General features: G+C 36.8%; 1 protein-coding gene across 2 annotated transcripts in view; it reads left to right on the forward strand.

Moving 5' to 3' along the window:
- ep300b (E1A binding protein p300 b) overlaps positions 1 to 24,740 on the forward strand; it is a 124,472-nt gene that overhangs the window by 48,221 nt on the left and 51,511 nt on the right. For both annotated transcript variants that reach the window (XM_028815174.2, XM_028815175.2), the window contains exons 2-3: positions 4,136 to 4,794; positions 24,084 to 24,257. In XM_028815174.2, coding sequence (XP_028671007.1) covers positions 4,136 to 4,794; positions 24,084 to 24,257 — 833 coding nt within the window. The remainder of the gene's footprint in view (positions 1 to 4,135; positions 4,795 to 24,083; positions 24,258 to 24,740) is intronic.

Here is a 24,740-nt window from a genome sequence, read left to right on the forward strand (position 1 = left end):
ACTGCGACTTTGCAGGGGTCTACTGTATATAATATATAAAAAATTAAATGTATTACCAGGAACACATCAGGGACGTAGCAGCTTATTACTCCCATTACATCTTTATATTTACATATCATGTTCAATGTTTACATGTTATTGTTAAACTGATGATGTATAAATTAAAATAAAATGAATAATATAGAAAGAAGATGCCTTGTATTGAATACAGTTTTTAATATCTTGTACATTCTTATATATCCATGATACTAAAAATTCAGATGGTTGTTTAAATAAAATACTACGTCAGGTTGAATAATTTTTCTCAAATGTCATATCTGTTTGCTTTTTATCATTATAAACATCTATACAAAATTTGAATCATCTATCTAATTATAGCCATAGTTTACTTGAAAATTTGTAAAAGTGTTCAGTTAAAGTACAGCCAGAAGTGGTCCAAAAGTTGATAGGATACCTTATTTTTGATATAAAGCAGATGTACAAAATCTCATTGACCCTAGGTCACAGCGTTTTTCGAGTATATCATGTTTATACACACACAAGACAGACATGATTTCAAAAATGGTATTTTTGTAGTCTGGAAGGTCTAAAATGTCTAGATTCAACAAAATCTCGGTCTAATTTTTTCACGATTCCTGCACTTAACGTTCTCGTATACAGTGATCCTTCGCTATATCGCGCTTCGCCTTTCGCGGCTTCACTCCATCGCGGATTTTATATGTAAGCATATTTAAATATATATCACGGATTTTTTGCTGGTTCGCGGATTTCTGCGGACAATGGGTCTTTTAATTTCTGGTACATGCTTCCTCAGTTGGTTTGCCCAGTTGATTTCATACAAGGGACGCTATTGGCAGATGGCTGAGAAGCTAGATTGCTTACTTTTCTCTCTCTCTCTTGCGCTGACTTTCTCTGATCCTGACGTATGGGGATTGAGCAGGGGGGCTGTTCGCACACCTAGACGATACGGACGCTCGTCTAAAAATGCTGAAAGATTATCTTCACGTTGCTATTTTTTGTGCAGCTGCTTCCTGAAACGACATGCTGCACGGTGCTTCGCATACTTAAAAGCTCGAAGGGCACGTATTGATTTTTGACTGAAAAACAAACTCTGTCTCTCTCTATCTCTCTCTCTCTCTGCTCCTGACGGAGGGGGTGTGAGCTGCCGCCTTCAACAGCTTTGTGCCGCGGTGCTTCGCATACTTAAAAGCCAAACAGCCCTATTGATTTGTTTGCTAGAGATTGTTTTCTCTATCTATGTGACATTCTGTGCTCCTGACACGCACTCCTTTGAAGAGGAAGATATGTTTGCATTCTTTTAATTGTGAGACAGAACTGTCATCTCTGTGTTGTGATGGAGCACAGTTTAAACTTTTGAAAAAGAGACAAATGTTTGTTTGCAGTGTTTGAATAACGTTCCTGTCTCTCTACAACCTCCTGTGTTTCTGCGCAAATCTGTGACCCAAGCATGACAATATAAAAATAACCATATAAACATATGGTTTCTACTTCGCAGATTTTCTTATTTCGCGGGTGGCTCTGGAACGCAACCCCCGCGGTGGAGGAGGGATTACTGTACACAGTATAGAGAAACAAAACACACTTTAGAATCGGCCAGTGTGGTTTCAAACTCAGGCGCCTAAGCCATGCTCCAGCTTCAAAGTGACTTGCCTTTAAGTAGAATCCCTTCCTACAAGTGGGTGATCAAAGCGCTCACACATTTCATTCTTCTCCCACATTATAGCCTAGCCACCACTGCAGGTTTTTTTTTTTTTAAATATCCTTTGGTAAGAAAAATGTGATTTTCGTGTTTGAATATCACTTAAAAGCATTAATTCTAAATGAACAATAGTAACAATCTCCTAGTCTTAGCCTGTATTGTGCCTTTATAACAGTACACTTCCACAGGTGGCATTTAAGAGGAACACATTTTGGCTTGTGTGTAATCATGGTAGATTGACAGCTTGTTTTGTATGTGATTTGGAGCAATAGTGTTAATTTTCAGACTTATTCAAGATATAGGGCAATTGGAAATAGTGGGGAATGCCATTGTTTCTAACATTTTAATAATGATTGATTGTATCTTGAGTTTCAAAATTTAGTAGCCTTTATATTGGGCTCATGGTTGACACTGAAGGTATTGATTTCAGTGTTATAATTGAGGAACAGAAATATGTAAGGTGTTTGAGTTTACACAAATAGTATTGCCTAAAGACTGTTAAAAGTAATTTCAACAGATTTATTTGTATAGAAAGCAAGAGTATTCAGTTTTTCTTTTTTTGGTAACAGAAGAAATACCTATTAGATTTAATTTTTCACAATGTTTTTTTTCTCTTGTAATTCTACATCCTTAGTGTTCTGCTTATATTCCTTTGACATAAGGCATAACTATAACTAATGTACTATTAGCTGAAAGTAATGTGGAGGCGGAAGTTTCCAGTCAATGCAAAACACTTGTTGGTCTGGGAATAGCATGGCATTTTAAGAATAAATTCTGAGCATCCTGCATTGGTAAAATGACTAGTGAAGTGTGTGTGTGTGTGTATTTTAATAAAAATATCCCATTACTTAATCAGCATCCCATCTTTTTTTGTTTTGTTTTTGTTATCTTAACTCTAAGTAGTGTTGCTTCCATTTCATGTACATTTGTATGTGTGAGTCTTACTGCTTTAATTCACCCCCACAGTACACAAGCTAATCTCTGAAGAAGACAGAGGATGTTGTGTGCGAGTCTGATGGACTTTCTCTGCTGCTAACAATGAAGTACTGAGGTTAAATGTGTTCATTGCGCAGGCTGATTTGTTTACACTGAGCTAGCCAGAGACTGCCTGGAGAGGAGGAGCATATGAGAGAGAGAGAGAGAGGAAGTGATGGGGCTGAAGTTGGCACCTGGTGTGCAGGCCTTGAAGGAAACACAGTGGGCCCACTGCCAGGGTGAAAGCATGGTCATGTAGGTAACTAGTGAATTGCCTAGGGAATCGCTCATTGTGGAAATAAGCCTGTTACATGCAGTTAACTCTTTCTATCTGTCATTTGAATGGGAAATGTTATAGAACAGAGATCACCAGGCAGGTTTAGCAGAATATTATCAGAAGTTAGACTTGATATTTGTGCCATCCATTCGTTTTTGGCAGTATGACCTACAAAAGTTTTTCTAAATGTTGTGAAACATTAAAATAAAAAGCTATTAATTTATGGCCACTATATTTTGCACTTTTCACATTATTTCAGAATGTTTAGTTGGTCTTTTGCACAGATTTTCTAACATCTGTTGCAGTGGCACTGAATTCTCTTATGTACAATTATCAGTCATCTTACACAGTATGTCTGTTTTGTGGCAACAAATGAGAGATGGGAAGATTGCTTGGAATGTAACAAAAAAAGTGAGTAATTGTCCTGGCAGGTATGCACTTTTGAAACTGTTTGTGGTCTTGTGCTGCAATAGCTTTTTACATTAAAATATCTGCAGTATTTACATACATAAAGTGCATATTTTCAATAACATGGAAAATATTGCAGACCAAGACATTCCATATTGTTTAGTATTTTGCAAATAGATAAAATTCACATTTATATCTGAGCAAACAGTTCCAGGTTTTATGAGCACTGTTGTGACACCTTATTATTCCCTGTGAGCATGTACTGCCATTAATGTTTTGTACTTTTTCTTTTTTAAAGAAATGGCGCATACATTATATTATATATATATATATATATATATATATATATATATATATATATATATATAATATAAATATATAATATAAATATATAATATAAATGCTAAAAGCATTGCTACAACACAGCATTCCTGTCTGACTTAATTTGAAGTTAGAGCATATAATTCTTAATGCCTTGTCAATACACTATACATACTAGCCATGCTTCTGCATTTCCAGTGTCGATTTTTCCCATTGACTTAACTCTGTGAGATGAATAGTATAAGTACTTCTTTGCTATGTGTTAGCTTGGAGGAAACCACCTTGTATGTTGCATGTTAATTTTCCTTCCCTCTGGGGCTGGGCTTTTAAAGAGATTCTTCTGAATTTTATCTCTGTTTAGCTATTCGACTGATTAAAAAAAAAAAAAAAAAAAAGCTATTACTAACTATGCTTCTCTTCCTTCCCCTCAACAGATTTTGGGTCTCTCTTTGATCTTGAGCATGACCTCCCCGATGAGTTGATCAACAGCACAGAACTGACCCTGCCCAATGGGGGTGACCTAAGCCAACTTCAGACTAGCTTGGGTGGCATAGTTCCAGATGCAGCGAGCAAGCACAAACAGCTGTCAGAACTACTACGATCCGGCAGCACTACTAGTCTGGTGTCTCAGCAGCAGCCGCCACCACAGATGGGGCAAGGTGGTGGAGCACAAAACCCGCAGGGGGGGAGCCCCGGACTAGGCATGCTCAATAATATGGTGAAGAGCCCCCTTGGACAGCAAACTTTGACATCTCCAGGCCCTGGAATGGGACAGCACCCGAGTGGAGCAGCTGGAATGATGTCAGGGGGCCAGTCGGGCATGGGTGGCATGACCCCTGGTATGATGAGTGCAGCCCAGACTGGCAATGGACAGCAACAGCAGCAGCCACCACAAGGAATATTAGGAGGCCAGGTTCTGAATGGCTCCTTAGGACCGGCAGCTGGGAGGGGAAGGCCTAACATGACATATTCAAATGCAAATATAAACAATGCTAACAACTTGCTGGCAGAGACTTTACAACAAGGAGCTCCACAAATGGTGGGAGGAGGACAAACAGGCTTGAGAGGACCACAGCCAGGCACTATAAACAAGGTAACTTGACTAATTTTCAAAATAAAAGTAGAATATTAACTTTCAGTAGAGCAAAAGTTGGTCAGTTTAGGGGGTGTGAAATATAAAATACTTGTGAATGAAATTTAAAGTACTGGAAAATTTTTAGAAACTTGCTGTGAAAAGGCTAGTAGAGTATCAAGTTATTTCTTAGATTTTTACCCCCTAATCTACCCTTTTGTGTTTTTCTTTATTTTTCCATAAATTTTTTTAATTTGGTGAGGCACTTTTAACAGCCTGTTCACATTTTTTCCTTCAAATAATCAACCCTTAAAACAAGCAGTACTATATATTAAATACCTACATCTGTAATATTAAGAATAAGGGATTTTATGAATATTTACTCTTGATTATCATTTTTTTGTTACTATTTGATAATTTTGTTAAATTCATGTGTTTCTTCTAAACATACTAGTAGGTTGATGCAGCCCTATTTATACTATTGAAAAATTGGTATTTGATTAATTCATGCAAAGTATACATAAATGCCAGCTCTGTACAGCTTATGGTGAGTGAGAATTCAATAGAAATATTTTATATGGACAAATGTTGCAATGGTTTATGGGTGCAGAGATGATAATAGTAGGTTGTTTTACATACAGACTTTATGTTAATATAGTAAGAGACAACAAAAATAAAGCAATGGCCCAGATAGTGGAGTAAATAAATCTGATTTATTTAACATCTTCTGAAGATTTCTCTTGGAGCATATTGCATTTTTGCTGTTGCATCAGAATCTTACCCTGACAGTTACTTGCAGCACATTAACCGTAAAGGAAGGTTTGCTTTGCATTTTTAAAATACAGTAAGACCTCGATTAATCATCAGTATCCATTATCTGTTAGGGTAAAAAAACAAAACAAAAAACAATCTTTGCGCTATTCAGCGTCTACCTATTACTACTGCTGCATGATATGCTGCGAGCTCTGCACATTGGAACAACTCTCCCTTCTGCTAGCACGTAGTGTTCTTCCCCAGCACCACATGTCATTCTGCATTTTACAATCAGTGTCACTTACATACCTTCAGCTTTAATATTGTTTCATATTTTTTCTATTTTGATATAATTAAACATAAATGTACATTGTTATGGCCAATAATCATATGCTTGTGGTGTTGGAATTGTCACAAAAAATTGAAATAATTAAATGTGTACGAAACGGCAAAAGCGCTTCAAGTATTGCTTCAATTTACAGAGTAGGAAGAACAACAGTGAATTATATAAAGCATGATGCTGACATTGAAAAACGTTATGAAAAATATTATGATGGATAGTCAAGGTTTTACTGTACATGTATTTAGTATTCATTGTATCCAATATGAGTTGTATTTATGCTTGATTTGCAAAGTATCTTATGGTCTTTGTTGTGTCACAGATACTATGCAAAATATAACAATGATATTTCAAAGTTAACACTAAGTGGATTAATGCCTTTTGGCCAGAAATTAATTTCAACTTTACAAAGCATATACAAACCACACAGCGCACTGCATTTTTTGCTTGGTCATGATTAATCCTTGCCTGCTAAAATCATCAGAATGATGATTTCTAACAATATTTAATCTTGTGCTTTCTGGTTTTTTTTGTGCTAGACAACTACACATGATTCATCTAATTCGGCACACTGCCTCAGGTTTTTATTGGGTAATCTGGAAGTTATGTGACAAATGGCAAAAATAGGAGAAGCTTGCTCTGGTTCAAGGATTTAAACTGCTTTCTGCCAATAGTATTTTTGGTCTGACAAAGAAATAAAACTATCTTTAAAAATGGGAAATGAGATCAAAACATAAAGCTTTAGCACAGGCCTCATTTTTTGCCTGTGACTTAATAGACTTCTTGTCTTAATACAGTGTTCTACCTGCACACTGTGGACAATGTGCATTTTTTTGTCTAAAACCAGCCAATTATGTTGCCGTTAAACACAGCCTATGCATAGATAGTTCTCAGGGTAGACGTTGAGTGTGTTAGTTAAACAAATTGCAATAGTGATATAAATTTCCAGAGGATTGTTAGTTTCGGCTGTACAGAATACAAATTAATCAAAAGCAGATTGCAGTTCTTTTGTTACAGTATAAACACATTAAAATAATTTTAAGTCGGTGCTATTTTTTTATTATGCATTAATCATCCGTCTCACATTTTATATGTATCTTTTTTTATTCTTTGTTGTCCTTGTACATTGCATCAGTACTATCAAGACAAATTCTTAGTACATATTAGCGTACCTGGTCAGTAAAGTGAATTCTGATTCTCTGAAGCTGCCAAAAACAGTCTATTTGGTGGTGGTAGAGGGGATTTAACAGTGCACACTGAATTTGTTTGCTCAGATAATTCAAAATCTACAAAGATGAAGTACCTGGTCTGCCCTTTTTAAAGATATCATGTATTGCTAACTAGTGCCAGCCACCACTGCCCATCTTGTCTGTCCATCCATTCTTTTTCTTGGACTCACTTATTCCAGTTTAAGGGTAATGGAAGTTTGAGCCTGTTTTTGCAGCTTTGGGGTGAGAATCCAATCCTGGACAGTGTGCCAGCATGTTGCAAAGCACAATAGCTCCAAAATGAAGATGATGTACATTTGTTGCAGTACTTCTCAAAATTTTAGTTCAAAATTGAAATGTTTAACTTGTACATTTATCAATAGTTTTCATACCTTGAATAAGCATGCATGCATGACAAGAAATCCACAGTTTTCTCTATAGTTATTTTCAGCATGTAATCCAGCAGTCTTAATCCAAAAATACCACATAGTCAAATCTGAAATAAGAATCAGTCCAGGAGAAGGGGGCAGTCCATTGTAGGGTCAACTCCTGCACATAGCTATACTGTTTTAAATTTCCAGCAAATGTGACGTGCGTCGTTGAGGATGTAAGAAGAAAACTGTAGGACGCATGTTCCCCACACAGACAGGATTCAAATGCATAGTGCTGGATCCTTGAAGCTTTTGTCCTATCCTGCAGTGCTGTGTTTTTTTTTTTTTAGGCTGATTCCATTGGGTTCCCCCCATCCCAATCTATTATCTACACTAAGCTCCTGCATAACCAGACGCATACAAGCATATGTTACACTCTAGACCACAGTTGTTGACTGTTCAGTTTTTATTAACAAAATGAAATTCTTTATGCTTATTGTTCAGTGACCATAAAAATACTAAAAATCTTTAAAATATATTCTGGATACATATTTTTGTACATATTTTATTAGTTACATATGGTGAAAAGGAAAACGGTGATTCTCCGAAGTACAAGCTGTCATTGTTAGGCACTGTACATTAAGAAATTATAAATATGGATTGCCATTTTAATATTGCAGTACTTGTTTCTTAACAAAATGTATGGTGTTTGACACACACAAATAATGAACACAGTACAAATATTTTTAAAAAGCCCCAGATGCATGTTTTTATAAGCTGTTTATCAAGAAGACAAGACTAACCTGCTTACAGGTTTATAAGTAAGACACATTATGCTCTTAATCTAACAAGCCTGTTGTATGCTAAGCAGCAGTTTCAGATATATCTTTTTCCAAATAAAAATAAGCCACTGCACTTAAAACAAGCTCAACTTCCAAATTCAAACAGTGTCCTTTTTAATTTAGAGGAAGAATTCAAATGGTCTGAATGCATTAAAGTAGCTTTTCTTACCCTTTGTCTATTTGCGCAGGACGCCTTTTCCTTTTTCTAAGTTTATTACTCCACTTTCTTTAATTTAGTAGCTAATATTGCAATTGGGCTCTCGCTCTCTGCTAAATCAAGCCTGAATTAGTTGCAGCTAACTTCCTGCATTGTCAATTAATAGCAGCAATCCGCTATCATTATACCTTGTGTAAAGTAGCACTGCAACTAAATTACTGTAAAGTTTAACATGCTGAAAAGAAAGTTTGGTTAATCGGCTGATCACAAAATAACAAATCACTGCTCAAAGTGTTATTATTTTATTAATATTGGCCAATTTAGATCAGTTGCCAATCTATGAGAGTATCCCTAGTCGTTACCTTACTAAATGCTCTAACATTTTAAACGTAATGCTTTTGAAATATAGGAAATACTGCATTTTATGGTGAATTTTGAGATGGTATCCACTTGACTTGATGTCCACTGTGTGTTTGCTGTGTGTATGGCTTTCATAGTTTCATTTTGGAGAATAACTAAAATTATTTGTGGCTTCAGATCTGTAGACAAGTTTACACAAGAAAAAATTCAAGTATTTATGTGTTTGAACAATTACAATGATTTCACATTGTTTACATTCAGATGATACATTATTGATGCAAATCATACAATATGAAACTGAATACTGAGGATTATTTCATATTTCTGCTTGGTTCGTGTCACGTTCCTCTAGAAGACTTTATGAAATGTTTGTTGACTTAATAATAATAATACATTTTATTTATATAGCGCCTTTACCGTTCTCAAGGCACTTGTGCATTTTGCATTTGGACATAGACACACATATACATACATACATATATAAAAATTTAGTTTCAGGAATGATTAAGGAATTATATAACTGAATGATTGAAAAGTGCTTCCTTGCATATTACCCAGAAATCGGTCTTTCATCTGTTGAAGCTGTCATCGTTTAAGAAGGCATTAACTTTCATGGTACTTGTTACCTGAAGATAACTTTTTTGCCATGCTAAGAATATTTTAGCTTTTGACAATAGCTATATGGATACTAAAACAATATTGCATAGTCAAATCATAGCTTTACTTTATTACCAGTAATACACTGCCAAAATATTCTCATATCCATGTTTATATTACCAAGCATATTTTCCTTTGCCAAGTAATTGTCATATTAATACCTATGTATTTGTTTATTTCCATTTGTCATCATAGTCTTGGCTGCATTAACTCTTTAAACACAACCCCATTGTTTTGGACCTTCTAGCTGGGCCAAGCAGTAATGTGAGGTTTTTATAGAAACTGCCTGAAATTAATTTCATCATTGCTATAATTACAGTATTGTGCCAATTATAATAGCCTATTGCATGTCCTGATACCATGTTGCAGTGGTTTCCTTTCTTCCCTCAAAGATGGCCAAATTGTTACAGTAACCACTTGAATGTCCAGAGTCAGTCTGTTAAATTGTACACAATTGAGTATTTTCTAAATAAGAGGGGTGTATTAACTTTGAAATGACATCACACTTCACTTCCTCTGGTTTCCATCTATCTATCCTCTTTAATAAAATCCCTGTGTGCGTCCAGGTGTCCGTGTGTGTGTGTCTTCTGGTAAAGTGCACATGCACGGGGCATGGTGCGATGCGCGATATTACTGCCAGAGAAAGTTACAGGTGTTTTATGGAAATACAAACCAGTATTACTGCGAGAGGAAATTAAAGGTACACAATACAGTGATGCATATTACAGCCACATACAAGCCAGTATTACTGTAAGAGAAAATTAAAGGCATATTACCGATGCGCACGCCTGTATTACCGCCAGAGAAAATTAAAGGTATATTACGGACGTACAAGACCGTATTACTATCACAGAAAATTAAAGACACACAATACACGGTGGCAGCCGACAAAGAACGGTCTGCTCAGCAAGTAAACATCAACAAAAGAAAGGCTGAAAGACAAAGAAAAATACGACCAACAAAAAGAACGAGGTCAGAGTCTCTTGCCATTTAATATAGACTGTTCCTACTAATGTTTATGCACTACTGTTCTAGCGCCTGTTATTGTAACGGGCTTAATGACTAGTATATATATAATTCACTAAGCCGACAGAACAGGCAAGACAACCATGGGATATGCACGATATAGCCACACCTGCCAACTCACAGAGACCCGCCCACCAACTCAAAGACCATGGGACGAGAATGCCTGCCTGCCCGCCCGCCTGACTGTTACCAGCATGTAAAACCATCGTAGCTTTTAACTCACAAACTGCAACATCTCGCCAAACAAGGACACCCTGTCTCTTGAGGCATTCACACTGCCGGAAGATAACCATGGGATACGCAAAAAATAGCCATGTCGGTCAACTCACAAAGCCCAGCCCACCAACTCGAGCACGCGTCCACCCACGCTCTCAAGGCATTCACAATGCCTGCTCATGTGCCCGGACGCAACAACTCACCAACTCGCTTTCGTCTCTGCTACAGTACACATGCACCACTGAGCCACGTTGACTTTTCATTCTTTTCGGTTTCGGCTGCATTTCAATATATAATCCACCAAGTCGTCCAACCATGGGCGGTGCTCTGTCGTTTGTATCCCAACGACTCAAACCGATACAGAGACACGGCCACCAACTCTAAGAGCATGGGACGAGAACGCCTGACTGTTACCAGCATTCACCACAATGTACTGGAGTGCAGAACCATCACAACTGCTAACTCACAAACTGCAACAGTTCACCAAACACCACATCTGACACTGTCTATATCTAAGAAGATATATAGATACTCGTTATTCCCCGGCACGCGTCCACCCACGCTCTTAAGGCATTCACAGAGCCTGCTGATGTGCCCGGACGCAACAACTCACCACACACAAATTTTGCTTAATTTGACTCAACACGGGAAACCTCACCTGGCAAGGACACGGGAGAGGATTAACAGATTGATAGCTCTTTCTCGATTCTGTGCATGGCGTTGCATGGCCGTACTTAGTTGGTGGAGCGATTGGTCTGGTTAATTCCAAAAACAAATGAGACTCCCTACTGCTAAATAGTTACATGATTGCCAGGCAGTCGGCGTCCAACTTCTTAGAGGGACAAGTGGCTTTCAGCCACGTGAGATTGAGCATTAACAGGTCTGTGATGCCCTTGGATGTCCGGTATTGCACGCGCGCTACACTGAATGGATCAACGTGTGTCTACCCGGCGCCGGCAGGCGTGGGTAAGCTGTTGAACCCCATTCGTGATGGGGACCGGGGCTTGCAATTGTTCCCCACGAACGAGGAATACCCAGTAAGTGCGGGTCATACGCTCGCACTGATTACGTCCCTGCCCTTTGTACACAACCCGCTACTACCATGGTCGGGTGACTTGGTGGATTATATATAGAAAAGCAGTCGGATCCGCAAAGAACAATGAAAAGACAACATGGCTCAGAGGTGCACAGACGAAAGCGACTCAGGTTAGGAGTTGTGGGCGGGCACATGAGCAGGCAGTGCGTACTGAATGACGATTGTATGTTGGTTCGTAGTGTGCATTGTTGCAATGTTACTTTTCTTGGTGGTTTATTAAATTACGGATTTTGCAAATGTTAATTTTTTTCCCTGTGCTTAAAAATCATTAAAAAAGCGGCGTGATTATGCGGCGTATGCTACGCCGCGGGTTGGCTAGTATTATATATTTCAGAATTGTTTTTTGTGAAGATGTTTCTAAATCTTGCAACCAATGGTGTTGTAATTTAGATACACAGTATAATTTCTTTACCAACTATATATATATATATTCTGACAGACTAAGATCTGCCCTTCAAAATGATGCATTGGTTTGGACTTTGCACTGCTTCAGAACAGTAAAACAAGAACAATTACTTGTAGATCTTTAATAATGTCTTTTTTCTTGGTGTTCTTGACACATTCACTGACACTTTGGAAGCTTATTCCAACACCTATGGAAATAACAGTTACATTCAAAGTACACTGTTCGGTAAAAATGTTAATTTTTACAACTTGTACACACATTTTGTATACAGCAGAATAGCATAACTAATATTATAGTTGTATTGTAAAAATTCTGTGAGATAAATGTCTGACCTTTTTGAGGGGTAGAACATGAGTGAAGGATGATAGTGTAGAAAGGTCAATCAAAGTAGCAGAAAACTGTTAAATATAAACAGAATGCCAGTTTAATTCCCATTACTGCCAGAATAGATCCTACTCTGCTAGGCTCTTGACCAAGGCCTTTAATCTGAAAATTGCTCCAGGGCTGCTGAACAATGGCTGACCCTGCACTCTGACCTCCATTGGTCATGTAAAAAGACAATTTTTTCCTTTGGGATTAATACGGTGTGCCAAAAATGTCTTTTCTAATTAGACTTTTTATCTTGTTTAGCAATTGTTATTGCTGATCTTGAAGTGCGCTGGAACCATATCTACTATGGTGTGGTGGCAAAAGTTTTGCAGAGTAATACATATTTGTAAACTTTTTGAATGGGTTCACTTTGCTGAACTATTAAGTTGATAAGATGTAGCATATAAATTGTATTGTTCAGTTCACTAGAGAGTTTTAGAGGGCATTGGATTACATTAGCAAATACTGGAAAACAATTGAGTTGTAAACACGGTCTACAGTTTTACACCCAGAGACCATTCTTGAAATGATTGTGAAATCAAGTGTTAAACATAGTGTGTTTGTATGCATGATGGTGCCTGAAATGGACGGGGGCCATTTGCAATGCAAGTCTCCACTGCCAATAGTGATATTTGAAATTTCTTTACCTCTGCATGACACTTAGTCAGTTTTATTAAATGAATGGCTTCATGGGTATTTCCTTAAACACTTTTAATAATAAACAATAATAATCACTCCGAGAAAAGAATTACACAGTAGGTTACAGAGCTTCTGCTTAATTAATTGAGATCAACATTTACTAAGTGCCTGCCACAATATAGAGATGTTTTGCATAATTTTTGTAATGAGAATTTGAAGTAAAATAGGACTTCACATTCCCTTTTCCTTTTGTTATGTGCATTAGGATGTTTCCTTCTTTTCATATAGTTGAGAGGCGCGGTATTGTGCTAGCAGTATAATGCAAGATATCACAGATTGTAGTTTTCTCTAAAAGCACCAGTAGTTAGCCTTGATTAATAATAACCTAAATTATCTAATATTCAAGATTATATTTAAGTTCTGAGCATCAGACATTCCCTAAATGTGACCCATTGATACAGAGATGTCTGTCTGTTGATATTACTGACAACTGAGGCAATGACCTGGGTACCTGTTGAATAGTCCTTTTGGGGAAAATGATTTTCAGTTGTGAAATAGAAATAAACAATGTTTTACTCGGACAGAAAAAATGTTTGTGGGGTGGTGTTATCTTTCTCTGAAAGCCTAAGGTCCCCTTTGCAATACTGTTTTAGATGCATTGTGCTCTCATTTGGAAACTGAACCTACTGCATATCTTTAATGTAACTGGAAAGTACAGTGTCTACAAGCAGATATTGAGACAAAGTTAGGAAAGTTCATCAGAGTCTCCAACTTGAATGTAGCAAAAGTACTGCCATGAAGATCACTACCAATATTTAAGGCATTTTATTGACAGTTAAAATATCTGTAGATTCCAATAATAAGTGAATTATCTATGGTAAATATTGTGCATTTTGAGTTATTGGATATGATTGTCTTATATGAATTCAATTGTGAATAACATTCTTAAAGTCCCTCCTGCGCCGGATATCTACTTGTTTGGCAGTAATCTTGCACAGCACACAGTAGGACCATTGCCACATGAAAGAAATTGGAAGCCATTGAATTGAGATTCTTTTTTTCAACGAAATAGTACTTCATTACAAAGATTGCAGTTGTGAAATATACACGTTTGGAATTTACTAATAGTTTGACTTTTGGAGAGAGTATTCAGTGGATTCAGAAAGTATTCCGACCCCTTCGGTTTCTGCACAAGTTCAATTCTGCACAATTGCACCCAGCAATTGTTATGTTTATTGATTAGTCTAACGGTTAGTGATTTGTTGACTAATTTAATAAAAAGCCGGTCAAAATAATAATTTTGGATTACTTCTTTAAAAATTTCAACAAATGCAAGTTTTTCACGTTTAATTTTCTGCATCATTAGAATACCCTGGGTAAAATGTGATCATCTGATGGAAACCCTCACCCCTCACAAGGGGTCTAATGTCCTTAAAGATCATCTGAAGGATGCTCTTGGAGAGCTCAAAAGCAGTCCGTGGTGTACACATAGCATTTCTTTCTTGGAAAAACTCCACCACATTGCTTTGCCTTGTCGTTTAAAAAAGAAACCTATAAATCAATAGTGTATATATAGTCTATATGTGTATAGCATATATTGATAGTAGCTAATTAATATAAAGTGAGGGCAGCATGATGGCACAGTGGGTAGCGCTGCTGCCTCGCAGTTAGTAGACCCAGGTTCGCTTCTTGGGTCCTCCCTGCGTGGATTTTGCATGTTCTCCCCGTGTCTGTGTGGGTTTCCTCCCACAGTCCAAAGACATGCAGGTGTGTGTGTTTGCGCGCGCGTCATGCGGTGGGTTGGTGCCCTGCCTGGGGTTTGTTTCCTGCCTTTCGCCCTGTGTTGACTGGGATTGGCTCCAGCAGACCCCCGTGACCTTGTAGTTAGGATATAGCGGGTTGGGTCATGGATGGATGGATATAAAGTGAGAGTAAAGTAATGCATCATAAACCTCATGATAATCACTACCTAACAATATGTTATCCTGGTTATTATACAGTTTCTGTCTCACAGTACATTACTTTTAGATCATATCTTTTTTTTTAACACTTAATTATAGGCTTTCTCTTTGGGGGGCACAGTCATATTACTTGGTGGTAGCCTACTACTGCATTGTTGCTAGGGTTATGGGTCCTTTATGAAGTCCAGTGCTTGGGAAAATAATTACTGTAGAATGCAGCGATTTACTAATTGGAACTAATAAAAGTAATTAGAACTTAATGCGCTGTCTTGGTGGCATATTCATGGAAAACATGGGAATGTTTTCGTCTCAGATTCTCCTGCAAAGCTGTCATGAAATGGCGTGTCATAGCAGTGCACTGACGTGGTGCACAGAACACCGTATTATTTGAGTTTGCTTAAAGTACTCCCATACTTGAAGTCTGCAGTCTTTTACACAAAGGATGTACGGATGAAATAGGCAATGCCATGTTGATTTGTTGAAAGATGGGGAAAATTGTGATGCATCAACGTATGCCGTACCAACTGACATATTTAAATAATACAGTATGTCAATACATTGACTACATTAACATCTGTAACAGCAATATTCTGCACACTTTATATGTTCAAATGGCAGCTTACGAGCACTTGCCATCCAGTATAATGATGCTGGATGCAAGGAAGAATGGGATTAACTGCCCAAAACCAGGTTAGCAAAGCTAGTAGAGATTGAAGAATAGATCACATTTTATTAGCGTACTTTTTATAGAATCCCTCCAAATAAATACCCCTTCTTCCCCTACAATACTCCAGTATTTGATCCTGATGCATTGTGTTTAAGTTAATAACCACTTGAACTCTACACATTCATTTTCTTTGTTATTACATTGCATATGCCTTTCTGATTCTTCTAAATCTGTCCATGTCAAAATAAATCAGTTTTACCGGAGGGTTTGGGGTTTGGCAGTTCATTTATTTTAGGTGTGTAAATGCTTATAACTTCATACACGTGCAAGGTTTGGAAATGGGCACGGCTGCATCAAGTAATGTCAAGAATAATGAAAGAACCTAAGAAAGGAAATGTTACTTTCTTTTCCCAGACACAAACATGCTGTCAGTGTTGAGAGTTCAGTTTAACAAGACAGTGTAACAATCATATTCTGGGTTTTACAGATCATTTTAGAGAGAGTTGTGTAGAATGGGGTTACGTGTACAACAGGTGTGTGCTAGCAGATATAAAATCATCCATTGGCAACTTTTAACAGAAAACTGGTAACATAAAAAAGTGTCCTTTGTGTATACTTTCTATTTTTTCCCTATCCCCAATAATTGAGTTACTCTTCAAGAATAGCTGTGTATGTAATTGCATCTGCACTAAAAATGTAATTCACTGCCACTAACCAATTACAGTTTCAAGGCTATAAATCTGAGTTAGTGACAGAATGAGGGATGTGCAGTAAAGTGCATCCAAGAGCAATTCTGACCCTACATAGTCGCCAGGTTTTGACCTTTTTTCAACAGACTAAATATTTTGTCACCTTTATACTATGCAAGGAAACACATTTTTCAGTGTTTAAATACTAATTGATAAATAAACTCAAATTTGAGAAAACCAGTACACATCCACATTTTTACACTTGTAAAAAGCAAATGTATAACACAGTAAATAATTTTAACTTTTTGTAAATGACATATTTTAAATCCAAATTAAAAACGTTAACAGAAAATTTAACATATTTTTAAGGTAGTTTAACATTAGTCAGGATGCTTGCTAGCATGTCCATGTGCGTTAAATGAAACTGGTGGATTAATACTTGAATTGTACTGCCACAGTTCTTTGAAGCCACTTTTGCATCCCAAAGGGAGGAAAAGGTTCATTTAAGAGAGCCATAGCCCTGTCCGTATATGTGTGTGTGTGTGTGTGTGTGTGTGTATATATATATATATATATATATATATATATATATATATGGTTGCAATAGTTTACTGTCAAATAAATGCAAAGAGTACACGACACGTGTTTCGCCCTCATTCTGGGCTCATCAGGTGTACACACTCCACTGCACTCCCTCTCGGGAATCGAACCTCGGACGTCAGCGTCAGAGGCGATGCCCCTAACGTTGCGCCACGGCGTGTGGTTCGTTTATTTGACAGCATGTAGATTGGGGTAATTACATTCACGGCATTCGAAGTCTGTGTCACAATCTGTTAGTGTGGGTGGTTACCTACCAGGTAATGCTTTGTGGTTGGCCAGTATATATATATATATATATATATATATATATATATATATATATATATATATATATATATATATATATATATATATATATATATATATAATACATATATATATATATATATATATATATATATATATATATATATAATACATATATGTAATATGTGTGTGTATATATAGATAGATAGATAGATACTTTATTAATCCCAATGGGAAATTCACATTCTTCAGCAGCAGCATACTGATACAATAAATAATATTAAATTAAAGAATGATAATAATACAGGTGAAAAAAAAAAAACAGACAATAACTATGTATAATGTTAAATATTAACGTTTACCCCCCCTGGTGGAATTAAAGAGTCGCATAGTTTGGGGGAGGAACGATCTCCTCAATCTGTCAGTGGAGCAGGACAGTGACAGCAGTCTGTCGCTGAAGCTGCTCTTCTGTCTGGAGATGACATTATTTAGTGGATGCAGTGGATTCTCCATAATTGATAGGAGCCTGCTGAGCGCCCTTCGCTCTGCCACAGATGTTAAACTGTCCAGCTCCATGCCAACAATAGAGCCTGCCTTCCTCACCAGTTTGTCCAGGCGTGAGGCGTCTTTCCTCTTAATGCTGCCTCCCCAGCACACCACTGCGTAGAAGAGGGCGCTCGCCACAACTGTTTGATAGAACATCTGCAGCATCTTATTGCAGATGTTGAAGGAAGCCAGCCTTCTAAGGAAGTATAACCGGCTTTGTCCTTTCTTGCACAGCGCATCAGTATTGGCAGTCCAGTCTAATTTATCATCCAGCTGCACTCCCATATATATAATATAATATAATAAACATATAATAGTGGAGCTTTCTAAAACATGGATCAGGATTTTTACTAACTGGCATTATTATTAGTAGCTGGGAAATGCTTACATTTTGTTATCATTGCAGTGAACTTTTGCTTAATGAAATTGGTCATCACACTCTAAATATCCCAACTGTACATATACTTTTGTCGTCATACCTTGAGAGGTCACAATGACATCTTCCTGATGCAAATTTTAGACACTTTACCTGCTTAATAATTTATGAAATAATAAGGGAACAGCTTTTGAGCTCCTGAAAATAGTGGGACCATGTATAAATATGGCTGTCATTCCTAAACGGCTCAACCAATATTTTTGGTAAAGTGTTCTATTTTGCTCGACTTTTCTCTACTGGTAAACCCATTAAATTAAAGCTCAAAGTCTATACACTTAAGTCACGTAATGACTGCATTATTTCAAAATCATTGTGGTGATGTACAGAGCCTAAATTATGAAAATTGTCACTGCCCAAATACTCTGGGACCTGTGTGTGTATAGATTCATATATAGAGATGTGTGTGTATATAAATAATTTAGATGCGGCGAATTCTTGATAAAATAGTTCCTCCTTAATTTGAATGTTTGCAATTTTTGTAGCCTTTATATGAATGTTTTAATATAAAATGACTTTGCATTTGCTTTTAATGCTTATTGTAAATGCGTGATTTGGGAGTGGGACGTATAAATTAATTTAAATTTTGCATAACCTTTAACTTTTGTCATCTTGGCATTTTTTCATTTGCTTTAATTTCCGTTGCATTTTCCCACTACTTTTCTAGTTTGCAGATTTTGCAGTAAACCCAAATGTTTCGGTTCTTGAAATCTAAACCATGGTGTTTATCGGTTTGTTTTTATTTATACTCGTTGTATCGCTGTTGCGTCTGTCAAAGTATGTGTTATAGTTTTTAGCAAGGTATTCGTTTCGAGTTCTGTTTAATTCCTGGTACGGTGTCGTTTTCTGATTCATCCATAATATGTCGTTATACATAATGTTTATTGTGGTAAATGAAAGGTACAGATTATCGGAATGGCGATAGTAGCCGATTGTGTTAGTGGCTGGTTTGGCCACTGCGGAGCGTGCTGCGTGCAGCCATTGTTTTACACACGTCTAACATGCCGTCGTTAGGACTGGCCTGGCGCTGAAGGCCCAACGTTGTCTTTCCGTAAGCCCTGCATTTTATTTCGGCGCACCGCGGAGTTGGGAGGGGCGAATTGGAGAGATCTATGAGGAAAGGAAGGAAGGTGCGGCCGCCGAAATGACGACAGTGCAGGGGTGGGGGAGGGTGGTTTAGGAGGTGTGACGGATTTCGGGCTCTCGCACAGACAGGAAGAGGCGGGTGCCATTTGTCTTTCACAAAGCGCAGAGGCTCTCGAAAAAAAAGGGGGTGGGATCGTAGTGAAAGGAAGCGTTTTGATTAGTTGCTCAAAAGAGGGGAATATTGAAGGACGCTCGCGCGATTGGACAGAATGTGACGGTTGTCAGACCTGATTGGTTGTTTTTGTCGTTTGTTGCTTTTGAGGGGTCGGGTGGCGATGAGGTTTGGCGTACGCCGCAGTCGTGGTATTAAAGTTCTGTGGAGTGAGGGGGATGGAAGGGGGAGACACGGGAGAGGAAGGAGGGGGATGTACTAGTGCCTTTCTTGTTATATCGACGGACGATCGTTCGTTCTTTTCCATCCATCTCCCTGCCATCTACTGCTTGTCTAATGACTTGGCATTGCAGCAAACGTGCATCGGCTTGAGTCACAAAACAAGCCATTTTCTACTAGTGATATGTGCACCTAGATGTGTTATACTTAATAATGCAGTTTGGGCTTTTGAATACACCTTCGCGCGTTAACTTAAAGCGGCTCAAACGTTGTATCGTAAAACAGGAGGTTGATGTATGTTTTGGGCATTTCTTGACTGAATGTGTCGAATACTCGAGTGATCTGTATTTTTTGCATTAGGTTTATAGCATGCATTTTTTGAACTGATAATGTAAATTAAAGATACTCGAAAAGCGATGGAGCCAGATTATGGAGAGCATCTGAATTGCAGTTTCTGATGTTTTATTATTTCATCTTATTTTGTGAACGCTACACGCATATACGAATTGAATATCCTTTTAAATATGTCACTGGGTCATTATTGTCATGTGTACAGAATACAGTAAAATACTCTATTGCATGTGAAAATCGATAATTAAAATAAATTACAACACCTAATACTTTAGGTCGCCTAATACTTTATTGAAGTTTTCCAGGTTTCTCTAGCCTTGTTTGTTCTGGTTGGTGCTAAGTTACAGAGATAGGTAATAGGTCTAATGACATTGCACTTATTTCTAACGCCTTTTAAGAAGTTCTATTGATGCATTCAGTATACAGAACATCTGCTTCACTTCCATTCATAACATTTTGACTGGTAGTTTTTCAAGAGAGTAGCATTAAAAATGTTTACACCTTTATGTGTAATCATATTTGCTGAATATTAAGATACAGTATGTGTTTGCTTCCTTACACGATGCATATCAAAAGTTTGACGGATAATTAAATCTTTCTCTACCATGATATCCTCTCCTTGTTTAGTGACACGAGAGTAAATGTCCAAGTTTAAAGTGGCTTAGTTGTTTGGACGGTTAGGTTTGCTACTTAAGTATTTGGTTGTAGTCACCAAAACCTCTTAATTCAATGCAGGATTTGTTCAGTTGGGGGAAAGAAAAAAAGCTCTAGCAGGTTGTATGCTTACATGAGACACTGAATATCATGACACACTTGCAAAACAGTGAAAGTGAATAATTATGCAAACTTGCATGTTTTGCAATTGAGAAGTCCTGCACAACAGAGTATAAATATTGACTATCACTATTTGTTTGCAGTTTGTCAGTGTTGCTGTCCTGCATTTATTCAGTGCTTGCTTTAAGAGGAGCTGCTCTAGATATAAATCTGTCTTGCTTCGCTACATCTGAGCCAATACAGTAGATTATCATTGCATTATACAGAATAAAAGATCTGCTATATAATAAAACACTAAGGTCTCTGTTTCTGCCTAGTCCTTAGAGTAATCTGATTGGTTAGTTTGGCTTTGGTGATGTAGTCATTAGTGGAAGTGGGATTTTGAGACACAAGAGGAGTAAAGATGTAGCAGCCACAATGAGGGTTGCTTTTAAAGACAGGAAGATTAAAAGCAAACAAAAGATTAAAGCAAGGCACCTCGAAATAACAATCAGCGAAGCATCTTTTTCAGGAATGTTGTCAAAAGAGATTCACTCATGAGGATACCGAGGAAAGGTGCTGAATGTACGCATACAGCAAGAGATATAAAAAATTCTTAAATTTACTTTATTTTACCTGTCTTTGACAGGTAAAGTTGCAAATTTTAAATAAATTTGTTCATGCTCAGAAATATTATGATTTTAGCGTTCTGTAATACATATCAGTAATCAAGATGTTTGCACTTGTATTATAGATTTAGTTTAACTCTCTTATCCATCTGTTATTTACACAGACACCCTTATTACCAATGATATTTAGTAATATCCATTGTAACCTGTGCATTCACATAAAATATCCTGTATTTTATTTTAGGAAATGTTAAAACTGTTTTTAAACTGCATCCATGAGTACAGTACACCCCCAAAATTCACAGGTGTTGCGTTCCTAGAGCACCTGAGAATTGTGAAAAACTGCAACTTTTGGATGTAATTAAAAAATGCCTATTTTTATAGTTTAAACCCTAAATACAGTATGCCCCCAAAGCACTTTAATTTCGTTGCAAACTCTGCTTAATACATTAATACATTACATAAAAACAGAATGTAAAGGTAAACCTATATACTGTACAGTACTGTACTGCTATGTCTCCTGTGGTGCTAGAATGTAAAATACTGATGTTATTGCTATATGTACTGTAATTCATGCAAGCGCGTTTTCTTTGGTATGTGCTGTCATTTTCTTTGTTATAAGTAGAGTAAATACATAATAATTTCATTTAATTAAAATACAGTAAAATGTACAGGTACTCACCAGTGATAAATGATATTGATGATGATGATGATGAAGTAGCTGTGCAGTACGATGTATATTTTGTATGAAAGCACAGGTTATAATGGTTATTATTTAAAATATAATTAGTTATAAGGGTATTCATGTAAATTAAAGGGATTATTAAACTACAAAAAGTGGCAGTTTTAAGGAATAAACTGGGAATACACCTGTTTGTAAAGCCTTAAGGAAAAACTGCAGCTGTTTTAATTTTTAAGCAAATCTCATACTGCTGTCTTTGTAATCAGAGAATGAAAGCAAGGACAATTTTGCTAATTAAACTTGTAGTTACATTAAAAGTGAGTGTGCCTAAAATTATCTGGAACAAAAACGATTTTGCCTAGTGTGAAGTCTACTGTTTTGAAGTGTTTCGTTATTAAACTAAACCGGTCTGAACACTCCACCACTTAGCTGAAAATGAGCTTTGACATTACTGTAAGAAAAGCTTGTTTACGTTCTGTATCCCACAGTTCTCTGTGTACTTCGATTTAAATGGTTCCACTTAGAAGCTCCTTTCCAGACAGGACCATGAGATTTACCAGGATTTTTTTAAAAGTAATAAATAGATTGGCTTCTTTAAAGAAATAAGTAAAATGTTAATGATAATTTGGAAAAAGGCCAAAAGCAAAGTAAATTAGAATCAGAAGGTGAATAATATTAATATTCCATAAACTGCACATAAGGCCAATCTCCAGAGTACCGTACCTTCTTTTTCACAGCCACTTGTCCCAAGTAGTCACCATCCTTTAGTACTACGTAATTCTGTATGAAACAGATGGCACACATTCTAATCTGGTAGTAACCAGGCTCAACAATTTCCTCCTGTAACTTGTATGAAAAGCTTCACATTTATTTTAGAATTCCATACTTCCAGAAACTTTTTAAAATGTTTAACTTTAGAAAGTGAGTGAGTTTATGCTTTGATAATCAAGCTAGTTGTATATTTGCATATGCCATTGACTTGTCATTTATGAATGGATCTCTTGCAATTGGATCACATCAGCAAATCATACTTGAGAACATTGTGACATTTTGCATTCCTCCCAAGTATTCAAAGAGTGCTCCACCCAAAAACGGTATTCATTTTTTTGTTACATACCCCGTGTAGTTTATAGTGTTTGTTTTTATTGCAAAGATTATTTAATTTTTTTTTTTTAATTCTTATGTCTTCATGCAGAACAAAGAGAAAAACAGTTTTATATAATACATCCCAATGGTGACTAGTGCGATACAGCGGTAAAAAATGTGCAAGGCATCCACTGAAAAAAAGATCTTGTGTTACTCATGTTGTAGAATCCATGTGTGTGTTATCTAGTCACATGCTAAAATATGTAAAACACATGGAATTTTCTGCTAAAATGTTAATACTATACATTTTTCCAACAAAATTGGCATAAATCATAAACAAATGCATTCCCATAATGCTGATCTTTTGAATTGAAGATGGAACTCTTGACCAGTGAGGAAGAGGGACAGGAGAATATTCAATTCAAAAGCCCATTGTTTTATGAATGAATTTACTGAATGAAGACTTCTTCACCTATCTGCACAGCTAATTTGATTTTCTCTTTATTATTGTAAACTTGGTCCATTTTTATCAGTTTTCAAGTTTGTTATATGGTGTATTTGGGAGTAAGTAAAATTTTAAAATATGCCATCATAACAAGTGTTGTATTAAAAAGAAAATAGCACACAAGTGCATAACATCACTAGTAAAATGTTATCCCATTTCCTTTGTCGGTATTTTAATGAATACAAGTGTTTGGAGTAGTACATGATATTGATACCTTAAATACATTTCTTAAATATTTCTCCCAGATGAACATGATGGGAACACCAAACCCCTATCCCCCCTATGGTCAGAATTCTACACCACAGATGAGTGCGGGAGCTCTTGGTCCCCAAATGCAAAACAAGCCAGGACTTCCCAACAACTTAGCCCAGTTCACCATGGATAAGAAGCCTGCTGCTGGTGCGGCTATGCCTAACATGGTGAGTACAGAAAGCACTTTCATATGTTTTCTACAATATCTTTATTGTTAGTAATTAAACATAGAGAATATTTGTCTTCGTCTGCAATTTCATGGCATATTTTAACGTAAGATGTTTGTGTTTTTTCAGCGCGTATTACCAGACAAGAGTTATTGCATTAATGTCTTAAATCAGATAGTTAATTGATATGGATGCTTTGAATCCTTTCATTGTTCACTTTCAGTTGAGCAGCTTGGGGTGTTGTGGGAGTTTTTCATATTTAAATAATAATGCATTATTTTTTAATTATGCAGTATATTTGAATTATTAAGCGTAAGTAAACCTGTATTATAAATCAATGTTTTGATGATTATAACTAAATACATTAATAAGGAGACACTCAATAGATATTGAATATACTCCTAAGTATGCACACTGTTAGTGACGTCTCTGGTAGAGAGAGAGGTTAGGAGCACGTGCTGATACAGCGCATTGCCGCACCCA

This window comes from Erpetoichthys calabaricus, chromosome 12, assembly GCF_900747795.2.
Source record: "Erpetoichthys calabaricus chromosome 12, fErpCal1.3, whole genome shotgun sequence".
Classification (NCBI taxonomy): Eukaryota; Metazoa; Chordata; class Cladistia; order Polypteriformes; family Polypteridae; genus Erpetoichthys; species Erpetoichthys calabaricus.